At 43.8% G+C, this 27,703-nt stretch overlaps 1 protein-coding gene across 1 annotated transcript; it reads left to right on the top strand.

Moving 5' to 3' along the window:
• The first annotated feature begins 171 nt into the window (after positions 1 to 171).
• SMKR1 (small lysine rich protein 1) lies at positions 172 to 26,066 on the top strand. The gene is made up of 3 exons (XM_082254710.1): positions 172 to 328; positions 20,617 to 20,675; positions 25,776 to 26,066. Exons 2-3 carry the CDS (start codon positions 20,673 to 20,675, stop codon positions 26,019 to 26,021), a joined length of 249 nt encoding a protein of 82 aa, XP_082110836.1. The 5' UTR covers positions 172 to 328; positions 20,617 to 20,672; the 3' UTR covers positions 26,022 to 26,066.
• Positions 26,067 to 27,703: the final 1,637 nt, after the last annotated feature.

Raw genomic sequence — 27,703 nt, 5'->3', positions numbered from 1 at the left:
TGTGCGTAACGTCCGCTCCCGGCAGCCATGTTAGGAAGGTCTAATGTTCTATGGAATGCGTGTCCGGAGATATAAAATATAAGGTTTTCTGTTTTACGCATTCTTTATCCTGATAAACAAAGCTGACAGAGCCGATTATTACAGGGGGCGGCTTCCATTCCAGCTTTTATCATCTAATCGGTCCTGCTGATTTGTTCTAAAGTTCCTGGAGGCGGGGCATCCGCTGTCACTATAGCAACCACTGCAACACTGTAACTTCAGCAACAGTACATGCAGCGAGGAGAACGGCTCCAGCAGTGACAACCTCGGAGAACCCGGCTCTGTGTATGTATTCATCGTATGAGCGATGATGATGGAGGGCATGCAGCTCAATTCTCTTCCCCCAAAATGTATTATATCGCAAATTACCAATGAGCTGGCTGGATGACTTATGCTGGCCATACACGTATAGATTTTTGGACGAGAATATTCGTAGAACATTCGTACGACAATTCTTTGAACATTCGTTGAATAGACGAATGTCGTTCGAAAATTGTCTTTTGCTTTTAACATTTAATTTTAAAATTAATGTAATTTCTGAACGATAACCACATCCACTGCCCGAAAATTTGTTGATCGAGAAAAGTTTTCCCTTCTGCCCCTATGAATTTTCCCATCGCTGCAGTTGAAAAGGGACATCGGTTTAACCCCACTAACGATTAGAAAATCAAACGAATTTTCTTGAAACGAAAATTTCCCAATGAAAATCTATACGTGTATGGCCAGCCTTAAAGTGGGGTTCCAGCCATTTCACTCACCTGTCCAACGGTCCAGCGATTCGGCCGCCCGAAGCCTCGATCCTCTCCCTCGGCGCCGGCATCACTGCTGTTGGCACCCGGCTGTGACAGTTTGCGGCTTCACAGCCGGGTACGCACTGCGCATGCGCGAGTCGCGCTGCGCGTCTTGATTGGCCGGCAATCTTCTGGGACCTCTGATATGTCCCAGAAGATTGCAGGGAGGGAGGGGGAGAGGAGAACTTCTGTTCAGGGCGCCGTGGCGCTCCGAGCGGAAGTGGGAGCGGGTACCTGTCAAAACTAGGTACCCGCTCCCCCCCCCCCCCAAAAAAATGACATGCCAAATGTGGCATGTCAGGGGGTTAGAACTGCCTAAAGCGGAAGTTCCACTTTTGGGTGGAACTCCGCTTTAAGTTAGGGTGTCACCACTCTGATGGAGGGGCAACAGAGACACCTTTGGCTGGCAACATTGTCAGTCTGGGGGGGGGGGGCAGAACTCCAGCTCACACCTAATGACACCCCAAAAGCAGGTCACAGAACACAATTACATAGTTAGTCAGGTTGAAAAAAGACACGAGTCCATCTGGCTCAACCAATAAAAAGAAAGCAGTGTGTCTGCTAGAATCGGATCGCATTGGTATGAACACATTCTGATTCCGGCGCTGCCAAATAAAAAAGGTGCCTGCCCCTTTTTTCGTGCGGATGCAGTGCGATTTAAGCCATCCAAAATGATGGGTTGAAATGGCATCACACAGAAACACATGTGAATTGCACATGATCGCACCGCACCAGTGTGAACCCACCTTTCCTTTCCTGGTAATACAGATAATGATACAATAACCTCCACTACTCATGTCTTCTTAGAGCACACAGAAAAACACCGTACTGGGAACCCCCACAATATAAAGAGAAGAGAGATAGTAACAAAAAGGGTTTACTGTTCTCGGTACAGTGAAACTAAAAATCAATACCTTTATTTCTATGTATCTAAAATATAAACATCCTCAATATTTAATAAAAAGATGTAGGCTCCTGAACATCTCAAACAAGCAAGAAACATTATAGTGTTATATGTACCCCAATCACACTTGTAGCGAAATATTCTAATAATGCACAATAGGAGGTGGAGGTAGACCCACCCATGTAATATATATATATATATATATATATATATATATATATATATATATATATACACTATGATTTTAAGTATTGGGAGGCCTGCCTTTACATGCAGATGAACTTTAATGGCATCCCAGACGTAGTCTGTATGGTTTAGGATTGAGTTGGCCCATCCTTTGCAGCTATAAACAGCTTTAACTCTTCTGGGAAGGCTGTCCACAAGGTTTAGGAGTGTGTCTATGGGAATGTTTGACCATTCTTCCAGAAGCGCATTTGTGAGGTCAGGCACTGATGTAGACAAGAAGTCTCTGCTTTTGTTCACCATATTGGGCTGAGGTCAGGGTTCTGTGCAGGCCAGTTAAGTTCCTCCACCCTCAAACTCACTCATTCATGTCTTTATGGACCTTGCTTTGTGCACTGGTCCAAATCATTTGGTGGAGGGGGGATTATGGTGTGGGGTTGTTCTTCAGGGGTTGGGCTTGGCCCCTTAGATCCAGTGAAAGGAATTCTTAAGGCGTCAGAGCATACCAAGATATTTTGGACAATTTAATGCTCCCAACCTTGTGGGAACAGTTTGGGGATGGCTCCTTCCTGTTCCAACATGACTGCGCACCAGTGCACAAAGCAAGGTCCATAAAGACATGGATGAGCGAGTTTGGGTTGAAGGAACTTGACTGGCCTGCACAGAGTCCTGGCCCCAACCCAATAGAACACCTTTGGGATGAATTAGAGCGCAGACTGCGAGCCAGGCTTTCTTTCCAACATCAGTGGCTGACCTCACAAATGCGCTTCTGGAAGAATGGTCAAACCTTCCCATAGACATACTCCTAAGCCTTGTGGACAGCCTTCCCAGAAGAGTTGAAGCTGTTATAGCTGCAAGGGGTGGATCAACTCAATATTGAACCCTATGGGCTAAGACTGGGTTGCAATGAATGTTCATGTGTGTGTAAAGGCTGGTGTCCCATTACTTTTGACAATATAGTATATATATATATATATATATATATATATATATATATATATATATACTGTATATGTGTTGAAGATTAATTTTACAATGAACACACCACATAAGTGCATATTGCTCTGTGTTGTATGCATCCATCAATATATTTATAATAATTTATAATACATTGAAGCATCCCTCAAGGCTGCAGACTAAGCACTTCATCCCAGAGGGATCCTTGGATGCACATAGAAACATAGAATGTGTCGGCAGATAAGAACCATTTGGCCCATCTAGTCTGCCCAATATATCTGAATCCTATGAATAGTCCCTGGCCCTATCTTATATGAAGGATAGCCTTATGCCTATCCCATGCATGCTTAAACTCCTTCACTGTATTTGCAGCTACCACTTCTGCAGGAAGGTTATTCCATGCATCCACTACTCTCTCAGTAAAGTAATACTTCCTCATATTACTTTTAAACCTTTGCCCCTCTAGTTTAAAACGGTGTCCTCTTGTGGTAGTTTTTCTTCTTTTAAATATGCTCTCCTCCTTTACTGAGTTGATTCCCTTTATGTATTTAAAAGTTTCTATCATATCCCCTCTGTCTCTTCTTTCTTCCAAGCTATACATGTTAAGGTCCTTTAACCTTTCCTGGTAAGTTTTTTCCTGCAATCCATGTACTAGTTTAGTAGCTCTTCTCTGAACTCTCTCTAGAGTATCTATATCCTTCTGGAGATATGGCCTCCAGTACTGCGCACAATACTCCAAGTGAGGTCTCACCAGTGTTCTGTACAGCGGCATAAGCACTTCTCTCTTTCTACTGCTTATACCTCTCCCTATACATCCAAGCATTCTGCTGGCATTTCGTGCTGCTCTATTACATTGTCCTCCCACCTTTAAGTCTTCTGAAATAATTACTCCTAAATCCCTTTCCTCAGATACTGAGGTCAGGACTGTGTCAAATATTCTATATTCTGCCCTTGGGTTTTTACGCCCCAGGTGCATTATCTTGCACTTATCCACATTAAATTTCAGTTGCCAGAGTTCTGACCATTCTTCTAGTTTTCCTAAATCCTTTTCCATTTGGTGTTTCCCTCCAGGAACATCAACCCTGTTACATATCTTTGTGTCATCAGCAAAAAGACAAACCTTACCATCGAGGCCTTTTGCAATATCACTTATGAAGATATTAAACAAAATTGGTCCCAGTACAGATCCCTGAGGTACCCCACTGGTAACATGACCTTGTTCTGAATGTTCTCCATTGACTACAACCCTCTGTTGTCTGTCATTTAGCCACTGCCTAATCCACTCAACAATATGGGAGTCCATGCTCAATGACTGCAGTTTATTGATAAGTCTTCTATGTGGGACAGTGTCAAAAGCCTTACTAAAATCTAGATATGCAATGTCTACTGCACCTCCACCGTCTATTATTTTAGTCACCCAGTCAAAAAAATCTTTAAGATTTGTTTGACATGATCTCCCTGAAGTAAACCCATGTTGTTTTTCATCTTGCAATCCATGGGATTTAAGATGTTCCACAATTCTATCCTTTAATAGGATTTCCATTAATTTGCCTACTATTGATGTCAGACTCACTGGTCTATATTTGCTCGATTCCTCCCTACTACCTTTCTTGTGAATGGGCACGACATTTGGCAATTTCCAATCTTCCGGGACGACTCCTGTTACTAATGATTGGTTAAATAAATCTGTTAATGGTTTTGCCAGCTCACCACTAAGCTCTTTTAATAATTTTGGGTGTATCTCATCAGGACCCTGTGACTTATTTGTCTTCACTTTAGACGGCAATCTTAGAACGTCTTCCTCTGTAAAGACACATGCATCAAACGATTCATTAGTCATCCTTTCAAGTGGAGGTCCTTTTCCTTCTTTTTCTTCTGTAAAAACTGAACAGAAGTATTCATTAAGGCAGTCGGCTAGCCCTTTATTCTCTTCTACATACCTTCCGTCCTTTGTTTTTAATTTAGTTATTCCTTGTTTTAATTTCCTTTTTTCATTTATATATCTGAAGAATGTTTTATCCCCCTTTTTCATAGACTGAGCTAGTTTTTCTTCTGCCTGCGCTTTAGAAGTTATTATAACTTGCTTGGCCTCTTTCTGCCTAATCTTGTAGATTTCCTTATCTTCATTTCTCTGGGTTTTTTTATAATTACAAAATGCTAGCTTTTTATTTTTAATGATTTGGGCCACTTCTGCTGAGTACCACAGTGGTCTCTTCCTTTTTTTGCTTTTACTGACAAGTCTAATGCAATTTTCTGTTGCCTTCAATAATGCACCTTTTAAGTAGTCCCATTTCTCCTGGACTCCATGTAATCCGTTCCAGTCTGATAAGGACTCATTTATGACTAATTTCATTTTTGAAAAGTCTGTTTTTCTAAAATCTAAAACTTTTGTTTTTGTGTGGTGTGACTCTTTCACAGTTCTTATATTAAACCAAACTGACTGGTGATCACTAGATCCCAAGGTTTCGCCTACAATGACATCATATACCGAATCCCCATTTGTGAATACCAAATCCAAAATGGCCTCCCTCCGGGTTGGCTCCTCAACCACTTGTTGCAGAGACAACCCCAGTAGGGAATTTAGAATATCTGTACTCCTGGTAGAACTTGCTATTTTGGTTTTCCAGTTTATATCTGGAAGATTGAAATCTCCCATAATGATAACTTCTCCTTTCATTGTCATTTTAGCTATTTCTTCAACTAGTAGATCATCTAGTTCTTTACCTTGACCAGGTGGTCTATATATCACACCTACACGAGTTACTGCATGATTAGCAAACTGCAACGTAACCCAAACTGACTCTATGTTGGCCTCACCAACTTGTATTAGGTTAGATTTAATGCTATCTTTCACATATTGTACTATTCACAAATACTGTATCCCAGTGTTGGGTTGCAACAATGTATTATTTCCACAATTCAGAACCTATCCAGACACAAATGCAGCTTTGTCATAATATGCAAACATCACATAAGAACACATTGAAGTAGTAGTTCAGCACATGCACACACAACAGTGTATTTGTAATCACTTGTACCATGTTGGAACATCCCCCAAAATGAATGCATGTAATGATTCTGGAATCTTTTAGACCGACTGCTCAGTTCTTATCTCCGGGAGATTCTTGATGTGTATATGGTAATATCAACAATACAGCGACTATTCACTATGGAATTGTATGCTGGATACAAAAACACAACAATGTTTGTCAAGAGAAGCCAACCTGCCTCAATGCAGTGTGACAGATGGAGTGAGTCTGCCTAGGAGACGCCAGAAAAAGAAAAGTAACAAATGTATCATGTAAATTTGCTACAATTCTGGGAAGACTGGAAATCATTTGTTACAAAAGTGATTCTGGAAAATCCACAGGCTGATACTTTGTCAAATATCCTCTAACAAGAAACAAGAGTTGCTGCTCTGAAATATAAATCCTCTTTTTTTTCCTAATTCTCTGGGTCAGACCATAGTTATTAAGCATTGTCTGGAGCAGTGGCGGCCGGTCTATAGGGGGCGCAGGGGCGCCGCCCCCTAATCTGTGGCCAAAGAAAAAAAAAAATTACCATTTTCTGCCCACTAGGGGCGCCGGACCTACTGGTGGCTATGGGGGGGTGGGGTTTTGCACCCCACGTGCGGCAGGCAGAGGCGCCGATTGGCGGCCTTCTGGGGGTCATCGGGGCGCAGAGTAATGCGCCCCAACACTCCCCACTTTAGTGCTGTCCTCGCTGTGATTGGTCCAGACTCCAGCCTGGACAAATCATACAGGAGGACATCCCGGCTGACGTGACGTGTGGGGGCGGTGTGTGCATCAGTCACTCACCGTCCCAGTGTCACGTCATCACCTTCCCGCCCGCCGGCGCCGTCAGACCAGAGAGGAGGGCCGGCGCGGAAGAAGACAGAGGAGGAGGTCATCTCGTGTTCGTCTCAGACTCAGGCAGTAGTACTCGGGCCGACTCCCGTCAGCACTCAGCAGCAGCACGCGGTGACGGCACCAGGCAGTGTGTGAGGTAAGTGAAGTCAGTGATGCCTCAGGGGGGGGGGGCCCACACACTGCTTTGAAGGGGGCACGCACACTGGTCTCTGCATTGATGATGGGGGCAGACAAGCTGGTCTCTGCATTGATGATGGGAGCAGACAAGCTGGTCTCTGCATTGATGATGGGGGCAGACAAACTGGTCTCTGCATTGATGATGGGGGCAGACAAGTTGGTCTCTGCATTGATGATGGGGGCAGACAAGCTGGTCTCTGCATTGATGATGGGGCAGACAAGCTGGTCTCTGCATTGATGATGGGGGCAGACAAGCTGGTCACTGCATTGATGATGGGGGCAGACAAGCTGGTCACTGCATTGATGATGGGGGCAGACAAGCTGGTCTCTGCATTGATGATGGGGGCAGACAAGCTGGTCTCTGCATTGATGATGGGGGCAGACAAGCTGGTCACTGCATTGATGATGGGGGCAGACAAGCTGGTCTCTGCATTGATGATGGGGGCAGACAAGCTGGTCTCTGCATTGATGATGGGGGCAGACAAGCTGGTCTCTGCATTGATGATGGGGGCAGACAAGCTGGTCTCTGCATTGATGATGGGGGCAGACAAGCTGGTCACTGCATTGATGATGGGGGCAGACAAGCTGGTCTCTGCATTGATGATGGGGGCAGACAAGCTGGTCTCTGCATTGATGATGGGGGCAGACAAGCTGGTCACTGCATTGATTATGGGGGCAGACAAGCTGGTCTCTGCATTGATAATGGGGGCAGACAAGCTGGTCACTGCATTGATGATGGGGGCAGACAAGCTGGTTACTGCATTGATGATGGGGGCAGACAAGCTGGTCTCTGCATTGATGATGGGGCAGACAAGCTGGTCACTGCATTGATGATGGGGGCAGACAAGCTGGTCTCTGCATTGATAATGGGGGCAGACAAGCTGGTCACTGCATTGATGATGGGGGCAGACAAGCTGGTTACTGCATTGATGATGGGGGCAGACAAGCTGTTCTCTGCATTGATAATGGGGGCAGACAAGCTGGTCACTGCATTGATGGGGGCACGGCACGCTGGTCATGTCTAAGGCCTACATACACAGGGTATCTGTGGCCTATAAATATTAACAGCCTGTGTACAGTATATACTGTATATCTGTGTTGGAGTTACTTCATGTGCAGACCTTTACTAATTTATGAGAATTCAGTGTGCAGGCTCTAAATTATTTTACTTTTTAAATGGCATTGCTTTTTATAGGACAAATACTCCTCTTCAGAATATTAACTTTCTGTTTTAATAATTTTACTGAGTTTTATACCATCTTATACCAGGCCGCTGTGTGCCATTTACTATTAATAAATATATTGTGCCAGGCCAGCAGCCTGCTTAGCAGTGAGTGTACACAGTATAAGACAGTGCAGGCCAGGCCAATTACATTGTACATCAGGTAAAGTGCTATGCTAACTTAGCATAGCACTTTACCTGTGTACAATGTAATTGGCCTGGCCTGCGCTGTCTTATATTGTGTACACTGATAAGCAGGCTGCTGGCCTGGCTGGCACTATATATTTATTAATAGTAAAAGGCACACAGCGGCCTGGTATAAGATGGTTCCCAAGCTGGTCAAAGTCACGCAATTTTTTACCGCGTTTTTTGCACTCCCCCAAAAATTTTGAGCACCAGCCGCCACTGGTCTGGAGAACCGGCCGTGGCCATTTTTTTTCTTTCAGATTTTAGCAGCAGATCTTTTTAATGCAGGGGGGCACATGTGCCGCCGCCGCTCGGGAAAACCCGAACATGTTCGGCTATTCCTGGGCAGGCGGCGCGTCCACGGTGACGTAATGACGCCGGGCGTCGCCATTTTCAAATGGAAGGTGCCTCAAGGTAAGTGAGACTCGGACTCCTCCGCAGCAGATGCCGGTGCTGCGGGCATGGTACAGGAGATTCTCCTGTACCATGCCCGCAGAACCTGCATCGGCTGTACTATGCTGCCCACAGCCCTGCATCTTCTGTATTATGCTGCTCAGTGCCCACAGCCCTGCATTTCCTGTACCATGCTGCCCAGTGCCCACAGCCCTGCATCTCCTGTACCATGCTGCCCAGTGCCCACAGCCCTGCATCTCCTGTACCATGCTGCCCACAGCCCTGCATCTCCTGTACCATGCTGCCCAGTGCCCATAGCCCTGCATCTCCTGTACCATGCTGCCCACAGCCCTGCATCTCCTGTACCATGCTGCCCACAGCCCTGCATCTCCTGTACCATGCTGCCCACAGCCCTGCATCTCCTGTACAATGCAGCCCAGTGCCCACAGCCCTGCATCTCCTGTACCATGCTGCCCACAGCCCTGCATCTCCTGTACCATGCCCGCAGCACCGCATCTCCATGTCTGCAGCCCCTGCACTATACCCGCAACTACTGCATCTCCTGTACCATGTCCGCAGCCCCTGCAAATTGCCAGCAACCCCTGCATCTCCTGTACCATATCTGCAGCCCCTGCACTATGCCCGCAGCCCTGGAAGATTTTCCCCCTTAATGACCAGGCCATTTTTTGCGATTCAGGACTGCATTACTTTAAAGGACAATTGCACGGTCGTGCAAAACTGCACCCTAAAAAAATGAATGTCCTTTCTTTCACACAAATAGAACTTTCTTGTGGTGGTATTTGATCACCTGTGTGATTTTTATTTATTGCGTTATAAACAAAAAAAGAGCAACAATTCGGAAAAAAATATATATTGTTTTTCACATTCTGCTATATAACATTCCCCCATAAAAATTTAAAAAATTTGTCATCCTTTTAGGCCAATTTGTATTCTGCTACATATTTTTTGGTAAAAATCCCAATAAGTGTATATTGATTGGTTTGTGTAAAAGTTATTGTGTCTACAAACTAGGGGAAAGATTTATGTCATTTTAATTTTTTTTTTTACTAGTAATAGCGTCAATCTGCCATTTTTAGCAGGACTGCGACATTGCGGAAGACAGATTGGACCCCTAACTGACATTTTTGACACTTTTGGGGGGACCAGTGACATTACTACAGTAATCAGTGCTACAAATATGCCCTGTTACTGTAATAATGACACTGGGAGGGAAAGGGGTTAACCCGGGGTGATCAAAGGGTTAAGTGTCAGCCTAGGTGGTGGTTTCTAACTGTATGGGGGAGGGGCTTGTGAAATGACCATAGAGACCTGTGTTCCTATATAGAAGGATCACAGGCGCTCTGTGATCATTTCAGGGAGAACAACGGTCAGCTGTATTTACAACAGCAGGCCGTCATTCTCTCTCAGCGGGGAGCGATCGCGGGTGCCCGGTGGCAATTGCGGCCGCTGGCCCAGTGGATTGGCATCCCCGCTGCCTAGTGGGGGCCCCCAGGAGCGCTCCCACGAGCCAATGTACCCCTACAAAACAACAAAATATACAAGTAGTTACTTTGTACCCACTTTTAATGTACAGAGAGGAAGAGGTGGAGCCTAAAGAGGAAGGGGTGTGGTTTAAAGATGATAGGGCGGGTCTGAAACAGGAAGGGGTGTGGCATTGACAGGAAGGGGTGGGTCATAGGTAAATTAGGAGGTGCACGAGTTTAGTCCGGCCTAGGGCAGCACAAAATCTAAATACACCACTGGTAACCACACCAGCCCAGGACCTCCACATCCAGCATCTTCACCTCCAAGATCGCCTGAGATCAGCCACCCGGACAGCTGCTGCAACAATCGGTTTGCATAACCAAAACATTTCTGCGGAAACTGTCAGAAACCGTCTAATGGAAGCTCATCTGCATGCTCGTCGTCCTCATCGGGGTCTCGACCTGACTGCAGTTTGTTGTCGTAACCAGATTGAGTGGGCAAATGCTCACATTTGATTGGCGTCTGGCACTTTGGAGAGGTGTTCTCTTCACGGACGAATCCCGGTATTTACTGTACAGAGCAGATGGCAGACAGCATATATGGTGTTTTGTGGGTGAGCGGTTTGCTGATGTCAACATTGTGGATGGAGTGGCCCATGGTGGCAGTGGGGTTATGGTATGGGCAGGCGTATGTTATGGACAACGAACACAGGTGAATTTTAGTGATGCAATTTTGAATGCACAGAGATACCGTGAGGAGATCCTGAGGCCCATTGTTGTGCCATTCATCCATGACCATCACCTCCTGTTGCAGCAGATAATGCACAGCCCCATGTTGCAAGGATCTGTACACAATTCCTGGAAGCTGAAAACATCCCAGTTCTTGCATGGCCAGCATACTCACCGGACATGTCACCCATTGAGCATGTTTGGGATGATCTGGATCGGCGTATACGACAGCGTGTTCCATGTTCTGCCAATATCCAGCAACTGTGCACAGCCATTGAAAAGGAGCGGACCAATATTCCACAGGCCACAATCAACCACCTGATCAACTCTATGCAAAGGAGATGTGTTGCACTGCGTGAGGCAAATGGTGGTCACACCTGATACTGACTGGTTTTCGGACCCCCCCCCCCCAATACAGTAATTAGAGTCCATTCACACTAACGCGACTTGTCAGGCGACAAGTCGCGGTCCCTCACGGTCCATTGACTGCTACAGGACCCGTTCTAATAGGAGCGACACAAGTCGCTCCGACTTAGAAAAAGAGTCCTGTACTACTTCGGGGCGAACTTGCATAGACATTCATTATATGAAGTCCGTGCAAGTCGCGCCGAAGTCGCGGTGCATGGGACTTCACAAGTCGCCCCCGAAGTAGTACAGAGTTGTGCCACGGTAGTGTGAATGCGGGCTAAAACTGCAAATTTTAGAGTGCCCTTTTATTGTGGCCAGCCTAAGGCACACCTGTGCAATAATCACACTGTCTAATCAGCATCTTGATATGCCACACCTGTGATGTGAATGAATTATCTCGGCAAAGGAGAAGTTCTCACTTACACAGATTTAGACAGATTTGTAAATATCATTTTGAGAAATAGGCCTTTTGTGTACATAGAAAAAGTCTTAAGGGCCATACACACTATAAGATTTTCTGAAGACTTTTTCCTTCAGATTTACCTTTTCTATGTAGTGCAAGGGCCTGCCAGATTGCATAAAAATTGTAAGTGTTTAGGTTTGACCTCATAGTATATGGTTTTGGTAAATCTAAAGGAAAAAGTCTTCAGAAAATCTTATAGTGTATATGGCCCATTAGATCCTTGAGTTCAGCTCATGAAAAATGGGGGCAAAAACAAGTGTTGCATTTATAATTTTGTTCAGTGTATATGAGGACAATAGATTTGTTGAAGGCATATGCATATGTAACTCCAGAAGGCTCCTTTCAGTATAGGGTAATGGCCTGTGGCTTATAAAATGCCACAGCTACTTTTCCTGGTAGAGCCATAGATCCTATGCTCCAACAGAAGTATGTAGCTGCGTATCTGGACAATGCCATCATTCATATTTCTGACAGGGCCCCCCACATACCTATACCTACCTAACTGACTGAAAGCAGTTTTAGATGCCTTACATGAGACTTGAATCACTGCAAACCCACAGAGCCAGAGGAAGCCAAATAATTGGGTTATACCACTATGGGATGATAATATTTCAGACACCATCCAGAGGTGGCCAGATCTTGCCAATAAGAGGCAGATTTGGGCCTTTTTGTGTATTGTGGTGTACTGTAGAATATTTACAGACTTCGTAATGATTAAGTGCAAAGCAGCCATTTGTAGCCAGCCAGTGTTCTATTTTACTGATTTAAAAAACAGGTATTGTCTAGACCAGTGGTGTCCAAACTTTTTTCAAAGAGAGCCAGATTTGATGAAGTGAACATGCGTGAGGGCCGACCATTTTGCCTGACATTTGAACCATTAAAATTAAATATACACACACACACATATATTTTATATAAATATATATATATATATATATATATATATATATATATATATATATATATATACATACATACATACATATACACACACAAATATATATATATATATATATATATATATATATATATATATATATATATATATGAAATAATAAGCATCAGTGCTTTATGAATAAAATCACTTACAGAAACAGGCAGTAGGATTGTAGAAGTGACACCTCCTTGGTCAGCTCCACAAGATCCTTGGTCGGCTCCTACAGGTGGCTGTGTGCTGTGAAGGAGAGAAGGCGAGAAGGCATGCAATTTTCAAATTCATTCCGCACTCCCGCGCAGTCATGGGTGGCGCCGGGCAGATAGAGCCAAGCGGGGGGCGGAGCAGGACTCGGCAGGACTCGGGAGCAGCCGAGCTGCCGAGGGAGGCCAGAGGCCCCGTCCCCGAGCCATCGCATCGGGCGGAGATGTGAGGAGTCTCAGAGAGAAAGGCATTGACAAAAGTCAGCTGTGTCTCAGGGGGCCATATAAAACTGAAGGAGGGGCCGCAACTGGCCCACGGGCCGGACTTTGGACATGACTGGTCTAGACTAATGCCTCAGATGTTGGTTTGGGGTGGTATTGTCCTATGTACAGTACAGAATGGAGAACATTATTCCGTAATCATTTTTAGTAGAAAACTAAACAAGCATGTGGGAAATGATGTAGTCTTTGGAAATAATGGTAATCCATCAAGGGGTGTTGGATCCTATCTGCTAGGAAGATAGTGTAAGCTGGTGACAGATCATGCCTCTTTGAAGTGGGTGGCCCAGATAAAAGGAAACTAATAGATGGATAAAATGCACTACAGGATTTTAGCTTCACAGTTTAAAAAAAATGAGAGAATTACACTTGCTACTCACCAGCTGTATTTTAACTGGTCCCACCTCAACATTTGTTTCATATTTTAGCTCTATATTTCTTGTCATTACCATGACCCACCATCCAAAAAAAAAAAACACCAAAAAAACTTCTCCTACTCCTGATATTTGTGGCAATGTCATATACACTATATTACTAAAAGTATTAGGACACCTGCATGAACACCTTACACGCACATGAACTTTAATGGCATCCCAGTCTTAGTCTGTAGGGTTCACTAATGAGTTGGCCCACCCTTTGCAGCTATAACTGCTTCAACTCTTCTGGGAAGACTGTCCACAAGGTTTAGGAGTGTGTCTATGGGAATGTTTGACCATTCTTCCAGAAGCGCATTTGTGAGGTCAGATACTTAATGTTGGATGAGAAAGCCTGGCTCGCAGCCTGCCCTTTAATTCATCCCAAAGGTGTTCTGTGTTCTATGGGGTTGAGGTCAGGACCAGTGGCGGCTGGCGCTCCATGGGCCGGCAGACGGACCACACCATACCCCCCCCCCCCCGGACCACACCAGGCTGCACATCATAACCCCCCCCCCCCGGACCACAGAGAGACAGGACAGGGGAGACAGGAGAGGACCCGACCCCCCTCACTCACCATGCCTGAATGCAGCAGCAGGCGGCGGCTTCGGCTTCTTCCCACTGTCTTCTGCGTCTCCTCCCTCCTCCTCCATGCCCATGGGCATGGCTTCTCCTTTCGGCCAATCGGGAAACGGGTCTCAAAACCCGCTTCCTGATTGGCCAGGAGGAGGATCCGTGTGAATTTTCATTTGCTATTGTCACACAACTGGGTCGCCCCGAGCCCACCCTTTTTTTTAGCCTGTGAGAGCCTCTGGCTCTAATCACATGGTTTAAAAAAAAAAAAAGCCCCATTGACCTCCATTCGTTCCGGCGCCCCGCATGTAGATTAGGGGGGCAGCACCCCTTCGCCCCATATATACCAGCCGCCACAGGAAGGGGTTATCCCCAAATTGTTCCCACAAAGTTGGGAGCATGAAATTGTCCAAAATGTCTTGGTATGTGTATATTATTTGATGTTTGTGCCCATGGAAGGGCCAAGTAACAATAGTGTGTGCTTTTTCTTCTAATTTTTTAATACTACCTAAACACACTGACACTAAATAAAAAAAAAAAAACAACATTTTTTTCCTAAAGTATTACTAAACAGTAAAATCAGTCTGTTTATGCAGTAAAGAATGCTTGTTATACTCACTGTGGAACCTAAAGGGTTAATCCTCTGCATTGTGTAAAAAGGCTATTTGATCCTGTATGCACAGATCCTCCTCTTCTTCCACTGACTCCAGAACATGTCCGGATAAGACTGTTACTGGAGTCAGGCTACACATGCTCAGTTTGGTGTGTATTGCTAGAGAGTATTTTTTTTCTTGGGAGGGTGCATGTGATCAGCACAGGGCCAATCAGCACTGTCCAGACAGAGGGTCGGGGGTCCTGGATCTTGATAGGACAGCTCAGTGCAGTATGAAAACTCTTTCTACAAGCTTTATCAGAAACTGATAGAAGTCACAAGACTCCTCTAACCGCTGATGAAAAAAGGTGTTTAGCAGTTTTTATTTACTAAAACAATAGCAGTTTTTATTTACTAAAACAATTGCATTTCCATGTTATGTATACTGCAGGAGACCAGATATAGTGAATGCAGGCTCCTGGGTTTAGTAACACTTCTTTTTCGTACAACCAGCGTGTTGAATGAAAAGGAAGCCCAGCATACTGAACGAAAACTGCACTGTATTATGACAGCGGGAACTCAACCCCCCAAAGTCAGAATAGACTGATCAGCACTGCAGCCATTGGCTGCACACTCTTGATCGAATGCTGGTTTTCCAGCAGGACTGTTCTAATGACCGGCTTCTGTTTAACAGAAAGGGGTCATATTTTACACACAGACTTTTTTGTTCTCAGGCTAGGAGAAAAAGATACAATGGGGGGGGGGGGGGGATATACCAATGCTGGAGGAGACAGAATCTGAAACAGCTGTGCATAGTAACCAATTAAAGGGTAATTCAACTTTCGTGGGGATAAAAAAATAGCAAATGAAGAAAAAACAATATAGCATATACAATTGCGACACAAATCATATTGTAATTGAATGTTATTAAAAAATTACCTTTCATTTTCAATCTGTAGCTGTTGTAATTTTCTGAAAATGCAATGCAATATGGCTACCTGGAGCGGTTCTGTACACAGAATGTGTACTGACCACACCCCACAAACATAATTTCCTGCTTGTGTGATTGGCTCCCCAATTTTCCCAGAAGTCTGCCTAAGATACAAGTCAGATTTCTGGCATCCCCTGCAACAAAAATGTCATTTTTGGTGAGATACTCCCAATAGGAACACATCTAAAGGGATACAGGCCCAGCAGCTTCCCTCATTAGAGCCCTGCAGCTGCCACAGCTGATAATTATGAAACCACTCCCATTTGACCCCCTCAGCACAGAGGAACAAACAATGATTTCTTCAGAATAACAAAAGGTTGGAATCTGCAACAAAGTTTTTTTAAAAACCTTGAAATGCACAGAGATCACCCAGAGGGGATTTTTTTTTTCTCAACAAAAGTGGATTTACGCTTTAAGTTTTTAAGATAAAAGATAGAAGCTGATTGGTTGCCATGCTTAGCAGCTCCAGATTCTGTCTGCTCCAGTCCTAGTAAATTCTGTATCTTTTTCTCCATTCAGAAGGAGAAAACTAGTACAAGGGTGGGTTATCACTGTGATAACCAGTCACAGGTGAATAATGTGATTGGAAACCAGTCCTCCTAACTCCCGATTGTTAGTAGGGGACCTGGAGCTGTCGATGACAACTCAGTCTCTGAGCTGGGAGCGTGCTTCCAGCATAAATGCTGATGTACAAATATGCAGTGCCTCAGAAGAAGGCCCAACTGAACTGGATAGCCTCTGAACTGTCCCGGGTCGCACTTACCTGTAAGAAGAAATACTTACCTTGAAAAGTTCTTCTCCAGCGCTGCCATCTCAGGTGTGGGCAGCTGAAGCCAGCGCGTCCTCTTCGGTGACGTCGGAGTCCCACAATGCACTGCAGCGGCCCTGCTCGTCACTTCCGGTGCAGGCGCGGCATGCCTGCACAGCTTTTGGAAGTGACGAGCACGGCCGGTGCAGGCACATTGACTCCTGGGAGCGATGATGTTCAGCTCCCAGGAGTCATCGCAAACCGGAAGTGACGGCACGGGCCACGGCCGCAGAGGGAGGAAGTGGAAGGAAGGTAAGTATATTTTCTTCAATATCAAGGTAAGTGACCAAAAAAAAAAAAAAAAAGATTTGGAGCATCCATTTCTTTTACAGGTGGCCCTCAGCAAGCGGATGTCCCAAAATCGATTTTTTTGATTTTGAGGCCGGAACTCCGCTTTAAGAAAAAATAATGCTTTGGGTTTGTGACGAGACCCTTGCTCGCTCCGTCCGCTCTCCCGACACTCCTCTGTTTCTAGTAAGTCAGCTTGCAGATCACAACGTCTGATGGTTCGGTCAACCAAGGATCCGGGATCTGAACTACAGCTATGTGCCGTCCGGAATCCATTAGAACAAACACCAAGCAAGTTGTATGTAAGTTCAAACAGGAAGACAATTTATTGGAAGAACACAGCACACTTTTATACAGAATTTGGAACATCCTGGCCCCAACAACCGCTTTCCTATTGGTCAATTGTAAAGTACCTGCAGTTCCCATTCAGGTCCTCTCCAGACATGCAAATGAGGGCTCGAAAATGAGTCAGTAGTGATTGGTCAGATAGCTTTGACCAATGCAAGGAGACAGAAGCCCCAGGGGGAAATCAATGTACACAATAGTCAGACACCGAACAATGGTTCCCTAACGAGCCCTCAATACAAATTCCTCTGAGTGTCAATACCTCCCATAGCAGACAACAGGTGAGGTCATTAGCACACCCGACAATAGGTGAATGGGGAGCCACCTTAGACAGTCCGTCTCTTCAGAACTTCCTGGGATGACCATATTAGGAATGCACTTCCTGCTCAGAGACCTCATGAGAAAGGGAACAATTGAACTTGCTGACAAATATGAAGCAATTCAACCTATCACCCATCTGTCCTTAAATTCCAGTGATGGTGAACACCATCACAGGGTTAAAAAGCTTTCTGTCTATACAGACTATTTTAATAGGAGCATCTAATACAGCTGATGCATTTTGGGGGAAAGAAGCCTCTCCCTTCTTCGAGGATCGAACAGTCAATGTTAAAAAAAATCACAACAGAATGTGCTAAGGAACTTTTGTTAAAGTGTTTGTAAAGGAAAAAGTTTTTGTTTTTACCTTAATGCATTCTCTGCAAAAAGGTAAAAAACCTTCCAATATCAGTGCCCCTCTGCAGGCAGCTTGCAATGGGAGTATACAGAGAAGAGGAGGAGCCAAGAGTGACAGTGAAGGACCCCAGACAAGGAGGTTCAAGGCTGCTCTGTGCAATAAGATTGCACAGAGCAGGTAGGTCTAATGTTTATTTAAAAAAAAAATAAATACCCTTACAATCACTTTAAAGTCTAGTACACACCATGAGTTTTTTTTTTTTTTAATTCCACCCAGTGGGTTAGTACAGCGATCTCTCCCCGCTGAGCTGTTGTGTTCGGACCGTGGGATGGGATGCCCCTCCCCCCTCCACAAGAACACTAAGATTTAGCGCTCTCAGCCATTGGCTAATGCCTCGTACACACGCAACGATTATCGGACGTCTTTTGTCCAGTGTTGTTGTGTTGGTTGAAATGTGCTCTAGACTGCACACTAATTTTCTCGGCCAACAAAAACCAACTTCAGAAGTGATGTCATGTGCTGGTTTACTTTCCGTGTGTTTTTTCTTCTCTGAGCATGCCCAGTCTTGCTCATCAGATTTTTGTCTGCCGAAATCTGTACTGACTGACGGAAAATCGGCCGTTCTGTTGACGGCCAACAAAAATTTTATAGCCTGCACACCAGATTTTGTTCGGCCGAAAAGTCGGAGTCGGTTGTCGAAAGCATCATACTAACAAGCCGACAATCGGCCGATCGGACATTGGCCCGAAAATTCACGGCCAACTATCGATGCGTGTGTACGGGGCATAAGAGTGCTGATCGGAAGCTGGTTTTCCAGCATGCTCGTTCGACAGAAGTCGGCTTCTGTCGGACCAGCTGCCATACACACAGGCTAAATGTCGGCCGGTTTTTAAAACCGGCTGATGCCGCCCAATATTTGGCCCGTGTGTACTAGGCTTAAGGCTTGGTGAAGACTAGCCTCTCCTGACTGCCACATAGAGTGACACTGGCATCAACTGGTTAACTTCTCCCTTTTGTTTCCTCCTACTTTAATTTCCAAAGATGAATTAGTTCTTTTAATTGTATTTCTCATTTTAATTCATAATTTTCTCCTAAAATCTTCAGTGCAGGGAAATAAATATTTATTTGATGAGAAATGTGGTTATTTTTTAAGTTTAACTGTTGAAAGACTTACATTATTTTCTCATAAATTTCTTTTAGTATATCTTTATCACCACCTCAACAGGCTCATTTTCCTGCTTTCCTTGGCAGACTCACTAAAACTCACAAATATCACCAGGCTGAATCTAGCTACATATTAAAGTGGTAGTAAACCCAGGATTTTGCTTTTTACCTACAGTTTAAATAAATATCTCCTAAACGTGCAATGTTTAGGAGTTATCCGCCTGGCTGGCAGCCAATGACATCACCAGCGCATGCGCTCTGAAGGAACGGCATACCCACACCATTCTTTCAGAGCCCTATGCCGTGGGCATGGCTCCCGCGTGCATGCGCGGGAGTGGTGTCATTGCAGCTCGGCCATTTAAGCGGCCATTTGAAGCTGGAAGGAAGACCAGGTGAAGATGGAAGCTTCTGCAGCAGTGATAGACAGCGTGCTGCTGGAGGGCTTCATTTCAAGGCAAGTATTTCATAATGTGCTAGTATGCGGTTCATACTAGCACATTATGCCTTTACCTTGCAGGGGAAAAGTTTTTTTTTTTTCCCCTACATGTTTACTACCGCTTTAAAGTGTATGTCAGGGCAAAAAGGAAAAGAAAAACAGCTCTGCAGTGCTTGCACCTTTCCCCACTGTTTTCCAGTGTGCTCCCGACTTCCTGTTCAGGCTGACAACACAGTGTCTTTGCTGCACTAAAATTTCAAACATCGTTGTCAGCCCTGCCTGCCTGTACTACAGAATTCTACCTATCCCCTCGCCTCTCTCCTTCCTTATCCACATGCATGCATTTCTTTCCCAACAACACAATGTTTCTGACATTGCTTGAAAACACCTGAGTACACACTATATATAGGGTAAGGGCTCTGGGGAGATATACTGTAGTTCTCTGTAGGCAAGAACTGAGCTCCGCAGCTGCCCCTGCACAAAGCCTGCAAATGAAATCACAGCGAGTAATAAGGACAGATTCTTGCCTCAGGAACAAGGCAAAAAAAAAAAAATAATAATGCTGGAGCATGCTCTAGTGTGGGGAAGGGGGGAGGCAGGGGCAAATTGGGTAATGCCCAGACATGCACTTTAAAAAGCGATAAAGCACGCAATCGTTTAAACCCTTGTTCACACCAGGGCGACTTGTCATGCGATTTGACAGTTCCAAATTAAATGACAAGTCACACCCCATTGCCTGCAATGGAACCGCTCACATTGCACTGACTCATGTCGCAGCGATTATGAAAAAGGTTCCTGCACTACTTTTTACCAATTTAATTGAAACTTGCATAGACTTCTGTTAATTGAAGTTGTAAGGTGCAGTGAAATCGCCAGTGCAAATCTCACTTATGTGCTGCTTTTAAATCGCACTGAATTAGCACAATTTCAAAATCACACTGGTGTGAACCAGGGATAAACCAGGCTTTTTTTTTGTTTTGTTTTTTTGCTTTTTAGTATTTAATCATTGTATAAATCTTTGTCAAAAAAACACCAACATCTTTATAATCCATACTTTACAATATATGTATTTACTATCAGCTCAGAATAATTTTTCTCCTTTTTTTTTGCAGGAAGTGGGATCATAGAAATGTAAAACCTTGCTCACGGTGTCTTCAGTGTGCTTAACATGGTAATACATACAATGTAGTGACTTTATGTGTTAGTATTGCTTTGTGTTCTTATTCAGCCTCACTTCCAGTAATAGTAAGAACTCAATTAGCCAGTACTACAGTGACTAATTATAGGATCAGCATGGGTACTGGTAGACAACAGGCTTGGCAGTGGCATGCAATGCCAAGCCGCTGCAAGCAAAGCCAACAGAATACTGGGATGTATAAAAAAGGGGATTCACTCCAGAAATAAAGAGATTATTCTCCCACTCTACAAGACTCTGGTCCGGCCACATCTGGAGTATGCTGTCCGGTTCTGGGCACCGGTCCTCAGGAAGGATGTGCTGGAACTGGAAAGAGTCCAGAGAATGGCAACAAAAATAATTAGGGGAATGGAGGACATCAGCTATGAGGAAAGACTACAAGCACTGAACTTGTTCTCTCTGGAGAAGAGACGATTGAGGGGGGATATGATATCAATGTACAAATACTGTACTGGTGACCCTAGCATAAGGAACAAACTATTCAGAGAAAGGAGATACAATAAGACACGTGGCCACTCACTAAAACTAGAGGAAAGGCGGTTTAACCTTAAAGTGGGTAAGGGGTTCTTCACTGTAAGGATGTGGAATTCTCTTCCACAAGCAGTCGTATCAGCAGGGAGCATTGATAGTTTCAAAAAACTATTAGATGGGCACCTTAAAGACCACAACATACAGGAGTATACAACATACAGGAGTATAGAATGTACGGTTAAAAGTAAACACACACACACATCATAGGTTGAACTGGATGGACTGGTGTTTTTTTTCAACCTCGCTAACTATGTAACTGTTACATATGCAGGATTATTCAGTAAAGCCTAGTATACATGGGCCGAATGTCGGGTGACATCAGCCGGTTCAATAAAAAATGGCCCGACATTCAACCCATGTGTATGACTTCTGCCGGACGAGCTTGCTGTAAAACTAGCAGCCAGCCGGCTCCCGATCAGCGCTCTCAGCCAATGGCTGAGAGCGCTGACCGGAGGGAGCTGTCAGACCGCTGGGTTAAACTAAAAAACTAGTAATGTATACTAGGCTTTAGGGCCCGTTCACACCAGTTGAGCCCATTGTAGTGTGTTTACTGAACTTGCATTAGTGTGTATTGTGTTAAGACAGCCCATTCATTAGAATAAGCTGCCCAAAGCACCACATTGTACCAAAAAATAGAACCTGCCCCATTTTTGCTAGTTTAGTGCATTTGTTGTGAAGGTGCATTGGGGTGTTGTGAATAGGCTACAAAACACAATGCTGAAAGCCTTAAAATTTTGTGTTGAGATATGTTGAATGTGCTCCTGGATGCATTGCGTCTTAATGCGTACTAACGTGTGTTGTGGTGCGCTGAGGAGTAAGTGGGCCCTAAACCCATGGCGGGGGCAAAATGCAGCAATTGATAAGAATGTTGTACAAGTGTGAAGGCAGGAAGGGAATTCCATTTGTCTCCCTCCATTTGCTATTTGCGCTGCTTATAGAACAAATCTGCTGTGGACACTTCACAATCCGCTCGATTCTTCCCAAGCCAGTTTTACGGACATAGGTTTTGGTTGGGGATCTATTACAGCTCATATCTGTAGCTTTGACAGGTACGGAAATTTACATTGTATTCAAATATATTAAAATAGGGATATTACATTATATAACAACCAATTATGTAAAAAGAAGCAGTCTGGACTGTAATTGGTGGCATAAGTTCTGGCAGTTGACAGGGCTTCAATTGTGTAAAGTCATGGGGGGGCCTCACGTCTCTGACTTTTCTGCTGGCCGTACATTAGGAGAGTTTTTTTTTTTAATTATTTCATTTTAAGAACAATCTTTTGACGTTTTTAATTATTAACCACTTCAGTCCAGGCCAATTCGGACATTCTTCTCCTACATGTAAAAAACAATTTTTTTTTTTTGCTAGAAAACTACTTAGAACCCTCAAACATATTTTTTTTTAAACTACAAAAATGTTGGGTGTTGCATTTTTTTATGTCACACGATATTTGAAATAAATAATACCCTTTAATCATTGTAAATACACAAAAATACAATATAATACCCAATTGTTTGGTAAAATATAAAAGATGATGTTATGATGAGTAAATAGATTCCAAACATGTCCTGCTTTAAAATTGTGTCCGCCCGTGGAACAGCGCCAAATTAGAGTACCTAAAATTTTTCATAGGTAACCTTTTAAAAGCCTTTATGGGTTATCACTTTAGAGTTACACAAGAGGTCTGGTGCTAAAATGATTGCTCTAGCGTTGACGTTTGTGGCGATACCCAACATGTGTGGTGTGGTGTTCACATTTGCACATGAGCACAAGGGAACGGATGCACTTTTAAAAAAAAAAAATTACATTTTTTTTATTTCCATTTTTTTTCATCAACTTTATTGCTATTATAAAAGGATGAACAACATCCCTTGTAATAGCATGGGCTGTGAGAGGTCCTCCTATTGGAGGTTCTGGGTCTATTAGACCCCAGATTTCTCCCCTAGCCTCAAGTGCAGCTAATCAGACACAGATGGGTCTGTTTGGCTGCTTTATTGGCCGTTAACGGCCACCGAAACAAAGACCCGAAACCAGAAGTGACTAAATCCTCAGCGCTTCCAGTTTCTGACGTCATACAGTAGACGGAACAACATCTGTTCCTCTCACTGTGTGCCCAGAGCTGGATGCCGCTGGTTGCATCTTTACCAGGCTCTCTGATCGCATGGGAGAGCTCGGTATACGTGGTGGTGGTGGCAAGAGGGGGGTGGGACCCTATTCTGCCACCTGTAAAAGTAATCCAGTGGCTTGTTAGCTGCTAGGATTACCTTTACTTTGTAGGGAATCACTAGCCCTAAAAGATGATATCCTGATCATTGCTGCATTGATGACTGAAATATCACACTTCCTGTTCCGAAGCCATTCATAAACGTACTGCAGATGGGAAGTGGTTAAAGGCATAAAAAGCACAGCAACAAGAAAATGTTAAAAAAGCAGGATATAAATTTTTTCTTGAACAAACAAACTTCTAACTGTGTAATCCAGCTTTAAACTTCTCCACAACAGTATCTCGGACCTGCCTGGTGTGTTTCTTGTTCTTCATGATGCTCTCTGCACTTTAAACGGACCTCTGAGACTATCACAGTGCAGGTGCATTTATACAGAGACTTGATTACACACAGGTGGATTCTATTTATCATCATTAGTCATTTAGGTCAACATTGCATCATTCAGAGATCCTCACTGAACTTCCGGAGAGAGTTTGCTGCACTGAAAGTAAAGGGGCTGAATAATTTTGCTCGCCCAATTTTTCAGTTCTTTATTTGTTAACGTAGTTTGAAATATCCAATAAATTTCGTTCTACTTCATGATTGTGTCCCACTTGTTGATTCTTCAAAAAAAAATTACAGTTTTATATCTTTATGTTTGAAGCCTGAAATGTGGCAAAAGGTCGAAAAGTTCAAGGGGGCCAAATACTTTCGCAAGGCACTGTAAAGTGTGCACAGTAAATGTTTGCAAGTATTTGTAAAGCTTTCAGCAAGCTTCAAGCAGAATTGGTAAAACCTTCGCTCAGCTCCTGGTTGAAGACATAGCATAGTGGCAGTCCTGACTTTAACTTTACACCTGAACTCCAGGAAACTGAAGTCCTGCCTTTCAGTGGGCTGTGTCCACACTGCAACGGTTAACTGTTCACTTATGTCTAGGAGACTTAGTAAAACATTTTTACTGACCTGATCCTCCACTACTGCAGACTCCTCTACACTACAAGCCTGGTTCCCCCAGCCCTTCATCCCTATGAGTCAGTGGTCTAAGGTCCTCTGATATTCTCAAGACCGATGCAAGGACCATAGCCCTGCATTGGACCTGAAGATGTTTAGGAATATTACACTGAAGGAGCATGGTGGAGCAGAGGATCAGCAAAGTAAAAGCACATTTACACCCCTAGACATAAACCGTAAGCTCTTACATTGTGGGTGCAGCCCCACTGCAAGGGAGGGCTTTGATGTTTCCTGGAGTTGGGCTTTAAACAAAGTTCTAGCTGGCATTAGTAAACCTCAGTACTGATTGAAGCTTGTTGAAAGCCTACTGCCACATTTCGCAGTGTTTGGGGGGGGGGGAGCGGGTACCTGGTTTTGGCAGGTACCTGCTCCCACCTTCTGCTCAGATTGTCGTGGCAAACTAAGCTGGAAGTTCGACCCCCCCTCCTTCCCCCGCAGTCTTCTAGGACGCATCACAGCTCCCAGAAGACTACGGGGCCATGCGAAGGCTCAGTGCGACTCGTGCATGCGCAGTAGGAAACCGGCTGTGAAGCCACAAGAATTCACTTCCTGTTTCCCTTCCTTTCTATTCTGGTGCCTACACCCAAAGCTGATTGAAGAATGAGCTTGGGTGAGGACATTGCTGGATCCCTGGACAGGTAAGTGTCCTTATACTAAAGGTCAGCAGATACAGTATTTGTAGCTGATGACTTTTTTTTTTGGGGGGGGGGGGGGGAGCCTGGAGCTTTACTTTAAAAGGAGTTCTACTTTAAAGTGACTCCCAATATTATCTATCTTTAAAGCCAAACTCCATCTTTGCTGTCACTTTAAATAGTTTTTTCATTTGGCCAAGCAGGTCCAAACCAACTATTTTCTTTACTAATCCATGTGCCTACTGTCAATGCTCTATAAACCGTACATATTAGCTACATTCAATATAGAGCGCTGTGTTCCAGCAGCGGTATGTCCCATTCCTAGAACAAAAAGTCTGGTTGAGCACTACTCTGCCATTCACAGGAAGCTTTGTATTTTATCGATGAATACAAGGCTTCCTCTGAATGGCTGAGGTGGAGATCGTGATGTCATCTGCCAGTCTCTCCACCTCAGCCATTCAGAGGAAGACTTGTATTCATTGAGAAATTAATTGACTTGATTTTGTTCTGGGAATTGGACGGGAAGTCCCCATATCACTGCAGGAACACAGTGCCACATACTGTATGTAGCGGAGTTCCCTTAGTACATTGTATATGGCGATTTGCTTGAAGATCAACTACAGTACATTATTTAGTGTCTGTAATATACTTGTAAGACTACTACAAGTTGTTTAACAAATGGATTACTTTTTTTTAGCCAACTAAAAGTGCCAAATCGAAGGGGTCTGCCAATCCGAAGAAAACAAAGGGAAAGAAGTCAAAGAAAACAAAGAAGAGTAAAGAGCCCAAACCTGAAGTGGACATACTCAGCCCTGCTGCCATGCTGAACGCTTACTATATCTCTCACAATGCTGTGGACTGTTTAGAATTTCGAGGCTTTAATTGGCCTGGAGCACCAAAAAAGAAAGGGAGGAAAGGAAAGAAAGGAAAGAAAAAGAAATAGTTGTATTGTATTTGGTCGCAACAGTTGAATATTGGTGCCAAAATGATGAAAACTGGATGACCTATGAATTGTGATGACATTTAATCTTCCTTAATGTTATTATTAGATGCCACTCTGGCTTCTTTGACTTTAGAACAATAAATTGCAGTGCCAATTTAAGTATCTGGTGTATTTTGATCATGTTTAGCTTTTTTATATTCAAAGAATTGTTCTATATTTCATTTCTAAAATCTTTCTCCAGTCCAAGGACTGGTTGCATCCTTCTCATCTAAGTAATTTCCTCTTTTATGTTAGCACAAAAAAATTCACCCCCACGGACAGAAAATACGTATAGACTAGGATTGGTAGGCAGCTGGTCCAATTCTGATCAGGTAGGCCTTGTTTATCACCCTTTTACAATTAACGTATATGTAAACCCAATCATTGGAATCTCATATTAGCTTTAATATAGCAATAAGGAGGAACTGGGTCTTTATAGCCCCTGTGTGTATCTCATAGTTTGGGAGCTAAACTTTTCACCAGCCATCTGAAAATAATTAGGAGGAAGAATTAGTCAATTCTAGCCTCAGTCCTGAGGATTTTTTCTTTTTAAATGTGTAAATGCAGGTCCAGTTTTTACATGTACATATTAAAAAAAAAAAAAAAATATATATATATATATATATATACACATATACATACATATACATATACACACACACACACACACACATACCCTTTTTATTGCTTTTTTTGTGTGTTAAGGCAGCAAGATTTAGCTGGGCTGAGTGCTGCTCAGCTATTCATTGGAGGCTTTGTATTCTACTAATACAAAGCTTCCTCTGATTGGCTGAGTTGGTGATATCTTATCAAGCCTGTCTATCCCTCTTAGGCAATCAGGGGAAGCTTTGTATCCATTTATAGAATACAAAGCTTCCTCTGAATCGCTTATTTAAGCACACTTTAATGCATGACGCCAGGTATCATGAATATGCGTGTTTTTGGGCTTTTTTTTGTACAGTCGTGCTACATGCATAGGACAGCCCAATCTTTTCAATGGGCTGCCTTATGTGTGGAAAAGTAGCTCATACAATTTTTTTAAGCTTTGAGCTTTTTTGCCATGCTTTGGCATATTTGTCATGCGTGTTTTTTGTTGTGCAAGAAACATGCGTCTGTTCTACGGTGTTTGGGGTGCCATTAACCACGAATGGCATTGCAAGCACAAAACGTGGGTTTTGTAAACGCACACAAAATTGCGCAATTGTTCATGAAACACTGACACTACAGTGTGAATTCAGCCTCAAAACACATGTATACGCTTTGCTGGCACAGTACTCTGCTGCATCTCAGACACTAGTTAAGTCCCATATAAATATATTGAATATGATGGGATCTCTTCCTTGGGGAGGGTAACAGAGCTCACTTGCCATGTCAAGAATAAAGAGGGGATCTGCGCTTTGTCACTTTAGAGTGTCACTATATTGATATATATTTATTTTTATGTGATATTTAGAGCCGTTTCACATTAGAGCGATCCGACTTGCCGGGGCGACCTCACAAGTCGCGGAGCGCTGCTCGCACCGCGACTTCGGAGCGGCCGGCACGGACTTCATAACATTGAAGTCAATGCAGGTCGCCCCAAAGAAGCTCCGGACCCTTTTTCTAAGTCGGAGCTACTTGTGTCGCTCCTATTAGAACGGGTC

The sequence above is a fragment of the Pelophylax lessonae genome (genome assembly GCF_965119305.1).
Source record: "Pelophylax lessonae genome assembly, chromosome: 4".
Classification (NCBI taxonomy): domain Eukaryota; kingdom Metazoa; phylum Chordata; class Amphibia; order Anura; family Ranidae; genus Pelophylax; species Pelophylax lessonae.
Note: the sequence above shows the minus strand (reverse complement) of the source record. Positions and strands in the feature narration are given on the sequence as shown.